Source organism: Amphibalanus amphitrite, unplaced genomic scaffold (assembly GCF_019059575.1).
Source record: "Amphibalanus amphitrite isolate SeventyFive unplaced genomic scaffold, NRLGWU_Aamphi_draft 000514F_arrow, whole genome shotgun sequence".
NCBI lineage: Eukaryota > Metazoa > Arthropoda > Thecostraca > Balanomorpha > Balanidae > Amphibalanus > Amphibalanus amphitrite.
The window spans coordinates 332,757-345,791 of NW_024882008.1; the positions used below are offsets into that span (position 1 = coordinate 332,757).

General features: G+C 52.5%; 1 protein-coding gene across 1 annotated transcript in view; it reads right to left on the bottom strand.

Annotated features, from left to right (window-relative positions):
- LOC122393071 (teneurin-m-like) overlaps positions 1-13,035 on the bottom strand; it is a 111,557-nt gene that overhangs the window by 57,698 nt on the left and 40,824 nt on the right. Inside the window, exons 5-8 of the mRNA XM_043388675.1 lie at positions 11,534-11,671; positions 11,109-11,217; positions 7,608-7,843; positions 3,892-3,993 (exon numbers count right to left, since the gene is read on the bottom strand). Of these exons, the coding sequence (XP_043244610.1) occupies positions 3,892-3,993; positions 7,608-7,843; positions 11,109-11,217; positions 11,534-11,671 (585 nt within the window). The remainder of the gene's footprint in view (positions 1-3,891; positions 3,994-7,607; positions 7,844-11,108; positions 11,218-11,533; positions 11,672-13,035) is intronic.

Genomic DNA, 13,035 nt, shown 5'->3' on the forward strand with positions numbered 1-13,035 from the left:
GCCCGCAGCTTGCAACGTCCGCCTTCAGAGTTCAGGGACCCTTCGTCAGTCAGTCCCCCGCTCGGTACTATCACCTGTCCCCGTCCCGCCCGTCCTGTGCGCAGGCACGGCCCTGACGGAGCACTTTACCATCACCTGTCTCCGCTCAGCCCGCCCGAAACGCAGGCACGGCCCTGATGGAGCAGTTTCGCACGCCGTAGCTCAACCGGCCGACGCTAAACGCTTCATGCCGTCGCCCAAATGCGCAGTTCGGGTAATCGTGTCGGGAGTATTTCTGGCAGTCACTGGCGGATCCAGGGGTTCAGCGCGGGGGGGGCATACCAGGTCACGGAGCCAAACCTAGGGTACCCCCAAATCCTGTTTTCTCATCGGATTTAGGCCACTTATTTTTCGTCATAGCCCTGACACGAGTTTTTTTTCTAAAAAAAAAAAAACAGAAATGGTAGGACACCTGACCCCCATTGGCAGATCCAGGAGGAGGAGGCATTTGGGACAAATACCCGGGCAGCGCCAGAAATCGATGAAAATTGGTGGGGCCGTTGGGGCCCTCAGCCCCTCAGAATGACTGGTGTATAGAGCCGACCCAGGGCTGCCGGTGTGGAACCTTAAGAGGTGCTAGCGTGGGACCATCAAAGGTATCGGTGTGGGTTCCCCAGAGGCAGTGGTGTGGGGCCCTCAGAGGCACTGGTGCAGGAACCACAAAGGAGCCCGTGTGGGCCCTCTAAGGTGCTGGTGTGAGGCCCTCACATGGACGTCGTTGTGGTGCCTCAGACACTGGTGTGGCGCTAAGCCCACACCATTCACAGATGGCTGTGTGTGGGGCCCTTGGAGTTGTTGGTGCGAAATGCGAATGCTTAATAACCCAGTAGGACCTCTCAGAGACCGACAAAGGGCCCTCAGAGGCCGGTAACAGGCCGTATGATGTCAACAATGGGCCTTCACAGGCCGGCAAGTGTCTTCAGGAGCCCTGTGGAATCCTTAGAGATCGGCATGGTACTCTCAGACGCCGGTGGGGCCCTCATAGTCACCGGTGTAGGACCTACAGAGTTACCGGTGGCTGGCTGCCAGAGGCACTGGTGTGGGGCCCCAGAGGCGCCGGTGTGGGACCCTGAGAGTCGCCGATGTGGGCCTCAGGAGACACTGGTGTCTCAGAGGTGGCGGTGTAAGGCCCTCAGACGCGTCTGTGTGCCCTCACAGTCGCCGGTGAAGACTTTCAAAGGCATCGTTGTGGGAGTCCTCACTCCTCAGAGACACATGCATGGGGGCAAGGGGTCTTCAAGAGACCAGCAAGGGCCAGCAGAGGGTTTCAGGAGCCTTGCGGGATTCTGGAGACCGGCGTGGTACTCTCAGGCGTCACTGGGAGCCCTCAGACTCACCAGTGTGGGGCCCACAGAGTGCAGGTAGGTAGCCGTCAGATGCGCCTGTGAAAGACCTTCAGAGGCGCCAGTGTGGGGCCCTCAGAGCCGCCGCCGATGTAGGGCCTTAAGAAATATTGGTGTTAGTCCCTCAGATTGGCGGTGTTGGGCCCTCAAAGGCGCCGGTGTAAGACCCTCACAGGCGCCGTTATGGGCCCTCAGAGACACTGGTGTGGAACTGTGGAGCCGTTCCATGCGGGTATGGGCCAGGACCCTAATTAGAGCTGACGCTTAATAGGTCAGCAAGGTCACTCAGAGGCCAGCACAGGGCCCTCAGAAGCCGGAGTGGGGCCCTTATGGAGATGTGTGATGTGTGATGTGACTCAGGAGCCCGTGACTCTGTGAGGTGCCCTCACGAGGCCTGCGGGTCTTATCTCAGTCGAAATAAGGCACGCTTGGACCCTGAGCGGCCAATTGGCACTGCAGGGTCTCTCGGGCCCATAGGGCACCATGCATCTAATGAGGCGGCACGCGCCCCTTGTGCCCCCCCCCCCCCTGGTTACGCTGCACTGGCTGCGGCCATACAGGTAAATCATATTCTAACCATCCCTATTCCCAAGCATAGGCGGCGGCCGATTCCTGCATGATTTGCGCAATATGAGTGCCATCGTTAGACAATACGGTCAAAAGGGTTGAAGCGGCATGACTCCCTGTGGTTAGAACTAAGAAGCAGCATATTTTTAGACAAAATAAAGCAATGACAACTAAATTGAGGTTACTAAAACCAGTGGCGCGGGAACCGGGAGGGGGGGACTAGCGGGGGCTGAGCCCCCCAGCCGAAAAGCTGGGGGGGGGGGGGGGCTCGTAATGTATTTGAGCCTCCCCCCCCCCCCAGCTGGAGGAATCGAAATCGGAAATCTACCAACATACCTAATTTCATAGATTCATACATAGGCGCGGGAACCGGGGGAGGGGGGCAATGGGGGAAGCTTGCCCCCACAATTCTGCGGCCGTGGGGGCGGTCCACACAACTTTTCATGAGGCCAGGAACCGTTGGGCAGCTTGTCCTTCCCAAATTAGGGGTTGTGGGTCACATAGGAAGAAAGCATGTAAGTGAAAAATCCACCTCTTTCACTGGCTCGGCAACTCATTTGACAGATTAAAACCTTTATTCCAGGTTGCCAGAACGGTAGTTTTTTCACTCAGCTGAGACGGAAAGACTCACTTTTTGCATTTTTTCGTTTTTTTTTTGTTGTTGTTGTTGAAAAGACCAAAGTCTGAAAAATAAGTGGCCTAAAACCGGTGAGAAAACTAGATTTGGGGGTACCCTAGGTTGATCTCTATTATGGTTCAGCCCCCCCCAGTCTTGAAGAAGTTCTCGCGCCGCTGACTAAAACGACTCTGATCACAAAAGTAGTTACTAGGAAGGCTTTCTAAACCATTTTTATTTAGTTCCTCGTTATAGGCGTAAGAAGTGTAAGTCTGAACGGGGGGGCATACTTGTACTGAATGCCCTCCCCAGGCTCCTGTCGGGGGGGGGGCATATGCCCCTAATGCCCCCCCCTGGATCCGCCAGTGCTGGCAGTTAGCTCATTTCACGTCTTCGCCGAAGACGAACAGCCATTCGCAGCTCCCGAGACGCCAATATTTGGAAATGAGCGGCATAATATGACGTTAATAATGACGCCCCCACATCCATTTTTTTACAGTTTGTCGGCAGCCTCTCATGCTATGCACACGCTGTTGACACTATCATAATAAACATCTCGGGCGGACAACTCGTCATTCTCCGGTCTCGGACGTGTGTCTGCCATGCGTTGACGGGCTCCGGGCGGCGGGGGAGGACGCCACAATGCTATCAGCAGAGACACGGCTGTCCCGTCTGACTGGGGCTTTGTGCTGATGTCAGGAAAACTGCGATTCGCCGCGACGCCCACAGCCCGGCTGTCAGAGAAGCAGTGTTCGGGTGGGACCCGCCGGGACGGTGTTGGCAGGTCCCGCAGCCGCCCGCACGACAGAAAAAAAGACGGATGTGTACAAAAGACTCGCTGTTATACAACAGAGAGGTGTGTGGAGAGGCGCCATCGCACACTACGCTGTTGATGTCGGTTGAGTGTTTCTGAACAAACTTATAAAAAAAGCCTAAACGAAACTACTTTTACTGCTCCGTCGTTCGCGTGAACTATATTAACCCATATTCTGGTCCCTGAACTGACCAAGAAGATAGCACGGGGTCTGAAATGACAAAATGCTGACCTTTTTGTTGACCTGAAGCAGCAGGCCTGTGTCTGTTCTGAATCTATGCAGCCGTGACCTGTTTACACACCCACCTTATATAGCTGTGACCTCTGACCTGTCCTTCTGACCTGACCCAGCGACCAGTGGTGACCTGTGACATCACCTGATGCAGTGGCGACCTGTGACCTCATGTTCTGACCTAACTTAGCGGCCAGCGGTGACCCGTGACCTCACCTGATGTAGCTGTGACCTATGACCTGTCCTTCTGACCTGACCCAGCTGTGACCTGTGACCTCACCTGATGCAGTGGTAAGCTCCACGTGTCGGGTGCTGTCGGGCGGCGCCATCACCACCGCGTGCTCCACATACCGCTCCGCGCCGCCGCCGCCGCCACCCGTCGCTGAAACGGACAACCGGTCAGTGCATATAGACACCAGCTCGAGGGCGACTTGTGGTGTAATAGCATGGCTAAATATTCACGTGTGCGTCGATAACGGAGTAAGGAGCCCGGACAAACTGAAATGACCTGTCGTGTGATTTTAAAAGGATCAGAGGTTCTTCCACGGATTTGTTATTGTTATGCGGTGGATTTTCTACAGAAGTAAACTGGCGCCGTGTCACACTGCCACACAAACAGCTTCCCAACGATATCTGACCACGATTCCCTAACCCTGGAGCAAGGAATTGGCCTTCGCTCTGCTAACTCAGCATCCCTGTGTGCTCGGTCAACATCCGAACACGACACTGGCCGCAAACTCGACCGGTTGCCAAGGCGACCACTCAGAATCTCTCTGGAGCGCCAACAGAGTGCCGCCGGTCGTCCATGAGACTGGGTCGAGCAGCTGCTCTCCGGAGGACACCGATCTGCTCTCGGGAACTGTTTGTCCAGTTGGGTCAGCTAGATCGAACACAAACACTCGGACACCGATTACCGCGGATCGACGGGCGCGGTCGTCGCAGACCGCAGCGACCCAGCTACGGTCAGTCCAGCGTCAGAGGTCTGACGCGATCAGCGCAGTGTAGAGGTCTGACAACGATCCCCGCAGCGTTAGAGGTCCGACCGTGATCAAAGAAGCGTCAGTGACGTCAGTGTCAGCTGTCACAAGCAGCACAGTTTCATCGGCCCGTCCTTTGGCCCGGCCATGGGGGCAGACAGACATTGTCTGGGTCTAACTGCATGGGCGAATTCGAGCCCGATGACATCGGGACAAAGCAGACTCCGTGACTTTGGATATAAGCTGACACGAAGCCCGAATAGTCCTAGTACATCCGCTATAGGAGCAGCCTCGGTGACATCTGGCGTAAGCCGTTCCCAGTACTTCCAGATCTAAACTGACCCAAAGGCCAAGATCTCCACTGACCCGCCCAGCAGCATAGAGCTGAACTGTCTCAGGGGACGCAGACTCGCTGAGTTCCAGGATCCGCAGTTCACACGAATGCAGCAGCGTTTAACTGTTTTCGTGCTTCAGAGATTCTCGAAAAACGCGTCGACGCGGCCCTAATACAATTGGAGCAGGACGCCTCGTTTGTCTGTAAATGAAGCGAGCTAGTCGCAGACAGCACGTTTTGTAATCAAATAAGACGGCTGCAAATGTCCGTCGTTATGATCGCGCGGCGGAAGTGGTTCTGCTGCAGTCGACGAAATGGCGAGTTTTCTGAATACAAAAACACACGCGGAGCCGCACACGCATAGGTGGCCGCATGGGTTTACAGCTAAAAAGAAGGAATTTCGTAAACTTCACTCATAAACAACTTGCTTGTAAGAAAAATAACACAACCAGGAAAGGTTCAAGCTGAACGTTCCAAGCATTGAACAATCAACATGTTCTCCATTCAAACTGATGGCGATCGTTTTTGCAATGCATATACAAAAAAGCCTCCCCCCATATCTACGTCACGGTTTGTACGCGTGCCCTATTGATTACCCCGTCACTCCACGCAGTGGAGCACTAATTCAGCTCGTCCGGCGCAGTGCCCTCCTATTAATACTGATATAGCTCGCCGGCGGAGGGCCGGCCGCCGGCCGAGTGAGTTGTTTACAGGCCGGCAGTCTGTTCAATAGCTCACGCCGGCCGTGTTTGAAGATGCGCGCAGCGGAGCCTGAAGGACCCTCCACCCCTCCCGCTGTTCACTGGCGTGCTGTCGCCAGCCCGCTTCCAAATTAAACGGTAATAGGGGCCCACTGTTCAACCGAGATTACAGCAGCAATAATTAGCTAAGTTCGAGAATGACGCTGTCGCGTTTTCTCAGGGCGGGCGAGTTTCGTTTGAAGCACCTCCTAGAACATAAATTGCTTTCGTCCGAGAAGTGTCTGTGACGGCGGCGTGTCGCGACTCGGCCGACTGCGTCTGACGCGGGCCTCATTACCGCCTCACCAGGAGCGGGCGAGTCGCAAACCGAGTGTGTACGCACAGTTTATGAACACCACTCGGCCCGGCTCTCCCGGCCCTCCCCCGTTCGAGATTGATAAGGCTGAAGTGAACCCGAGGGAGCGGAGGGTCTCGTTAGTCGGTGCTCCCCCGCCATACCACCCCAGTGCTCCAGCTGACTGAGTCTGAATTGAGACGTCCGGATTGAACATTACGAGGCTGAGACAGGATAGAGTGGTCTGTGTGTATGCACTCGGATTGAGAACATGATTTGCGCCTAAATGCGGACATCAGGAACTCACTAGTTAGACTAGCTATGCAGTTGGAATGGCTTAAGTAGTTCTAAAATGAATTACAGAGTAATTTATCGTCTAAATTGAGCCTCCATATGGTTGACGCTCTGTTTTGGGAATCGATAAAAATCAGCATTGACAAATGGACGCTGCCCACCAAATCGGAATAAAATGCAATGTTCCACGCTTCTGAGTGCTGGCAAACAGAAGTCAAAAGAATCGATAACCATAACTTTCAACATTAGGTAGCTTACAATTAAGTAAGATGCTTTACATGCAGTAGAAGAAACTCAATGGCAATTGTCGAGGAAACGTCAGTGCTGCAGCGCGCATGCTGACTATAATCATGTCCAAAGGTTATTAGTCGTAGTCTGTCATGACATGATGTTGATGTGGCCAATTTGTTGCACTACAGTTTCATCTAATGTGTAATAAATCATAGCGTGCATAATGCGCACGTAACTACATAAGCCATTATTTACTTTTAAACATACCCAGTTTGCTTTCGTGCAGTGTTTCCTATGTAACTATCACAAAACAACTGTTTATTATTACGACCATAACTTCTTTGTGGCCATGTACCTATAGCGCAATAACATCAAATAACACAAAAAGTGTATGTAATAGCTCTCCAGCAGCGCAACACAATTCTGTTGATTGTGACGCCCGATGATGTTGACGCCCGACGCACGCAACACTGAAGTGTCGAACATCGGCCGAACAACACCCGGCCAGATGCATTAGGTACCGGTAATGACTCTTCGACGATGAGACCTTACTTATGGACACGCTCGCCGCAATGTCGTTACGACGGCACGTGCTCGATTTGGCGGCAAATATTAGCAGCTACGTAAGTACACTAGCGAGTGACAGCAAAAAGTGGGCTGTATATGCACATGCAGTCCACTTTGCGATTACGTTAGGTGGTGGGGTATTTCATTTTTCAGCCTAGCCTATCAACGGGATACAATGGCAAGTAATGTTTGAAATCAATACTGTCAAACATCCACACATATCAATTTCTTAAAATGAAGGTAACTATTTGGTTCAGTGGATATTTTAGAAGTTTAGAGGTAATAAAATAAAACCAATGCCTACTAGAAATCGACTATGTCGCGCTTTCATGTTTGATCTCACATGAACGCTGCCTTGAATAGATCCTTTCAACGAGTCCATCACCGTAACCTCAGGGAAGGGTTTACATAAGATCTTCTTTTGTAGCAGCCAAACCACTTGATTCAACGCGCCAATATGTAAGTCTCTGCCATGCACTACTCTACGTCAGTAAGAAACAGTAGTTTTTGTCTCTGCCAATCCGAAGTACGAGTATAACTTTCAACAGCCCTCCTCACCTGCAAAGTATGCCATGAGCGCGAGCAGCAGGACCGACAGCACGGCCAGACAGGCGGTGGCCAGCCGCCAGCTGCACCGGTAGCGGCACTCGTCCTTCAGCTGGTTCCTCTCGGGTGAGTAGGCCGGCGGCGCCACGTGGTGACACAGATTGGTGCGCTGCGCCGGGTAGACGGGCATCACCAGCGGCATCACCGGCTCGGAGGAGCCGCCCTTCTGACCGCCGTCCATCACGAGTCTGAGGGAAGATTGAGGAATTGGGGTTAGATGGGGGTGGTTTCTGGGTGAAGTCCTACAGGATACACCATAGTGACGCTGAGTCAAAGCTGTGAAGAGCGATGCTGAATTGTGACCCTCCAGCAGTTGAAAGTTATAAAAACCCGCATTGAAAAGAAAGCAATATTTGCGAAAAAAAAAACATAGTCAGTGTCCTTCGCACATAAACCATTGTTGCCGTTTTGTCCAAAGAAAAGAAGCAGAAGTTTGGTCTACTGATCCGCTGAATACCCAGCTTCTGCGTCACGGCGGGTAGCGCATCTGTTGTTTGCACTCAGCGTAACACCGGAACCCGGCCGAGCTGAATGACGTGACGGGCGCTGACAGCCAGTTGACGTGCGGCTTCAAAACGTCTCCCGGTGACGCGGATGGGTTTGACAGCCGGATGACAGGTCACTGAAGTGGCTCGCCGCGCCACTCACTCATCACTAGATGATGTTCTGCCTCCTCGGCCGACAAACAGCCATCAAATGTGAGTCAGATTGACTGTGACGCTACCTCAAGTCAAGCGCAACCGGTGATCAGTTGATATGACTAGCTGCATTTTGCAACTTCGCATAAGCTATATGATGATCATTTAGGCATTGTTGACATATAGGGTTGTTCACAAGCTAGTGAAAATATTGCGGATGAATGCGGAATCTCCTCGCTGCTCCACTTTGATGAAAGAAGCAGTTGACTGCGAACACATTTGGTCCCGAGTGTAAAAATAAACAGGATCATTTTTCAATCTACAATAACCGGATAACATGTTTACGACGGCCGATACGTTACGATAAGAAATTGTTGCAGGTCGCACGGCGTGAGATTAGGTCGGTTCAGCGTCCTGCAGAAGGTCGAGCAGCAGCAGCAGCCGCGTCCATCATACTGCGAATGAAGCCGGAGGCGCAGCTGCTACCGTTTACCGCGCCGACGGCCGCAGCCAGGCCGTGCTGAGAGAGCGGCGCCGCAGCGAACGCCCGTAATCACCGGTACTCGGCGCCGTATACAACTCTGTTTGCGTTTCCGAAAAAGCGCGAGCAGCGCGCGCTAATTGACATGAATGGCGGCGGTGATCGAGTTTGGCGCGCTGGCGATGGGCCAAGCGCGGCTCATTTCGGCCACTTGTCCCCGCGCCGCCGGCTGGTGAGCGCACTCGGCACTCGGCACTCGGCAGACGCCAGACGCTGCAGCCAAGCGCGAGATGAAAAACGAATTGCAGGATTCTGAATGGGAAAGAAAGGAAGGTGAAATGAGAAACAAGATGAAAAGACGTGATGAAAAGAGAAATAGTCTTAAAGCGGATATCAAATACCGATAACAAATAAGAAGGGAATGTGATAACGGCGATTGGATTAAGTATTTCTTGCCAAGACTCAATAGTAGGTGAAAAACGGCCACAGACCATTCTTAATCACAATGCCCTTCATGGAGAGCATTGTTGTAATTGTTGGTGTAACATTGGCGTCTGCCGAGTGTTGTAAAGTTGTAACTACTTACTACACCCTATAAAATCGATATGCCACGAATACCAGGTCACAAGCTCTAGTTATTCTTATATTTCGCAGTCTATGCAATGGAATCCCCTACAGCGGAACCCCTAACGGAACTGCGTGACAGCACCGCACTTTTAAAAGCTCCTCCATCGATGAAAATTGAGCCCGCCGGAGAAGTTGCCGCTTCTGTTCTCCATCAGCGACTGGCGGAGGACAGCTGGCGCCGCCGACACAGTGCCTGATGACACTCCCCCCTCCGTCACCTCCCCACCCCCTCCAGGCCGTCCCAAGTCGGGCCATCTCACAGCGCAATGAAGTGCGGCCCGGAATTGTGATTGATGGTGCCAGTGCTGGCCGGTGACTAATTTCAGGCGCGGCTGGCGGCCCAAGTTCGGGCCGTCCAGTGCCGCCGGCGGCGCCCAGAGCGGCTGGAGGGCACTAATGAACTGCCCTGCTGATGATGGGGCAATCACCAGCACAGGGCCCCGGGCGGAGAGGGCAAATATCTAAAACGGGCGCCTGAGCTTTGGTCAGTCGACAGCTGTGGAGACTGGAGATAAGCCAAGAAACATGAAGACTGAACAATAAACTTGATAAATTTGATATGAATTGCTCTGGGACACATTGCTGATAGAATGCTTGTAAATGAGAGATGGTTAAGCTGTGATTAGGTCAAGAGTTCCTGTTCGTTAGACACATAGATAACCCACATCACTGTGCACAAAATGAATGAATTTTATACAGGAAGTGGTCAAAGGAAGAACCATGTCAAGATAAACGTACAACCCAAAAAGTCTAGTGATATCACTATAGTAGGTGTGTTACAACTGGCAGCACGACGTGCGTTCTAATCGTATTGCTGCAAATGACAAAGGGTTTCCTTACCAGCGGCGCCATTGCAATGGAGTTTCGGTACGCTGCTACCTCAATGGCGTATTCCCAGTGGGGCGCTATTCGCCTTTGATGTGAGACCTCTTGGTGGCAGTCTTTCATTTCAGGAAGTGGAGTGCTATTGCAATATTCCAGACAGTTACCGCCCACTTAACCAGCACAAATAGCTCATGAATGATATACCGTTTCTGCGGCCTCCTCGAATTACACCAATCAAGACCCTAGCATTCCTCCAAACGACTTCGTCAATTCCGTGCAGCTCGCTCAATAAAAAGTCTACATACCGGCCATACGATGAGTGCTGCAGTCGAGGGAGCCTGTGCACCTTCAGGGGGCTATCGTGCGCGATAGCGCCGGGTTGATACCGACAGAGTCTCCTCCCCCGGAGCCAATAATTCATACAAACAGTAAGTGACGACCCCCGTGGGAAATCAGGCCGCTTTACACGGCGGCGGGGCGGTGCGGGGCCCTCGGCGACCCTCGTACACCGCCGCCGGCCGGCGCAAACACTCCGTAACGGGGTGCCAACTGCCGCGCCGACACGCCCAACCATTCATAATTGGACTCATTCTTTTGGGAAAATAACCGGCCGGCTGATATTCGTAGCGGGGTTTTCAATTGCCAGCCGGAGTGATGAGTCAATATTTGGCAGCTCATCACTTTCAGCACCAGTTCCGCATTTCAGCGTCGGAGAATTTATGCGCCATTGTCGACAGGAAGTTCGAACGGAATAGCGAAACAGTATATTTAGTTCCACGAATATCTACCCAATACAAGTATCGTTGGCGTCGTTTATAACACCACTCGGGGCAGTTTCGGACCGATGCAGACACACTCGTAGGTGTGTATGGGCGGACTGACCTGGTCTGAGCCCCGTTTAGGCTGGCGTAGGTGTCCGGTTCGCTCGGATTGTACCCCCGCAGAGGAGAGGGGCCCATGTGGGACCTCGGACTGCCGGGAAGCCGGTACTCTGAAAGGAAAATACAAAACACACGTCAGGTGATGCATGTTCAACAAAGCAGCGGTAAATATGAGCGTCGGAAGACGTAATGGACATGCGTATTATTTTACTGCATAGTCCAGCTTGCGTTCATCCTTAACATGTTTGTTACTCTTATCGGATTAGGAAATATACATATTGTCCTTTGAGCCAAACATGACCTGCTACAGAAAGACGGATCATGGAGACAAGCCCCAAGACCCACAGGAGTCACATCTTTTTGATCTGCAGCTGCTTCATTAAGCCTCGGACATATCAAAGGCTTTTAAATCCAATCCCTGCTGACCTGACGGACTGGGCAGGTTGACGTCGCCGTCGGAAGGGTAGCCAGCCTGCAGTCGCTGTAGAGAGCGCACCGCCTGGTGAGAGGAGGGGCCGCGAGACGGGACCTCGGGCGGCGCCGGCTCCGGCGGAGTGTGCAGACCTGACAGACGGAGAGCATAGACACCGGGTCATGCGTGCGTCGTTTAGCATTTATTCATCATCACACTCGTGACTGAACATCATTCATGGAATGTCTCGTCACGTGTTCACTGCCTCGCAATGAAGACGTCTGAAAATTGTCGGACTGCAATGATCGAAGGATTTTGTAACTGACTGAAATCCACAGCACGCCGTGAGACGAAATCTTGACAAACTTCGCCATTCGCCAGCTTTATTATTAGCCTAATGTCGTTCCTAGCCGACTCGGCCCGCCCGCCGTACCGCCGCTGCCTCCATTCGCTCGGCCAGGCTCGCCATCGTTTCCGCCAAACTAATCAGGCGATTTCCGCTGCCGACGACGTCCTGCAATTAATGCGGCGACTTTTACGGGCACGCACGCTGCCGCCGGCTGTTTTCCGAGTGAGCTGGCATCACTGCGGTCCGCCGTTACACCACATATTTCTGCAGCGCCGCCGGGTCTGCCGGGCAGCCGGCGCGGCACGGCGCGGCGGACAAGGGCGAGGTTCCGGGCTGGCTGACGATCTCTCGGCTTCCCTGCCCCCCCCCCCCGCTGGGAGATAGCCGAGAAGAGCAGCGGGGTGTCATCATCATCCACGGCCGCTGCTGCCGTCCCAACTTTGTTAATAAATCATGCTCGCTATTATGCCGCGAACCATTTGATACTCTGGCTTTGATGCTACCAGCTCGGCAATCAGGAGATTGCATGCAAAATTCAGAAATAAATGGAGCGTCTCTTGTGAGGAAGTCCTGTTCCGTGTCAATGTTTAAGTAGGTTTGGTGCCAACGCACAGTAAACTCTTAAAGTCTGGGATCCGTCAAGCGAAACTTCTCGGATGAATTTAGAATCGGTGTAAATACGGAACTTATCAAAAGTTGTTTCACTTTGAACACAAAGCCAGATGTGAGGTGTTGTGTGCGCATCTTATGAGGGAATTAAAGAGGTCATTTTACCAGAGCATTGGCATTAACGCCAACGATTGCCAGCGTAATGCTCACCATGTATGGTATACCATATATTTCGTATTTAAAACAGTTATCATTCAATGTCACTCTACCGGTGGTAGTGGTACCTATTCATTATGCTCCTCTTGTCACCGATGAAACATTGCAACATAGATATGAAATGGGATTGCATCTGCCCTACTTAATATTCAAATAGTCTTCGAAAACCTATCATCACTCGCATACTTTCCATACGTGTGAGTACATTTTCACACCCTTCTAACCCCGTTATTCTGCGACAGAATAAAATGCAACCCTTTTCCCGACCGCGGTCCAAAGAAGCGAAAATTTCCGTGTGACAAAACAGTAATTTCAGCGGTCGATAATAGCCACCCGGGGCGC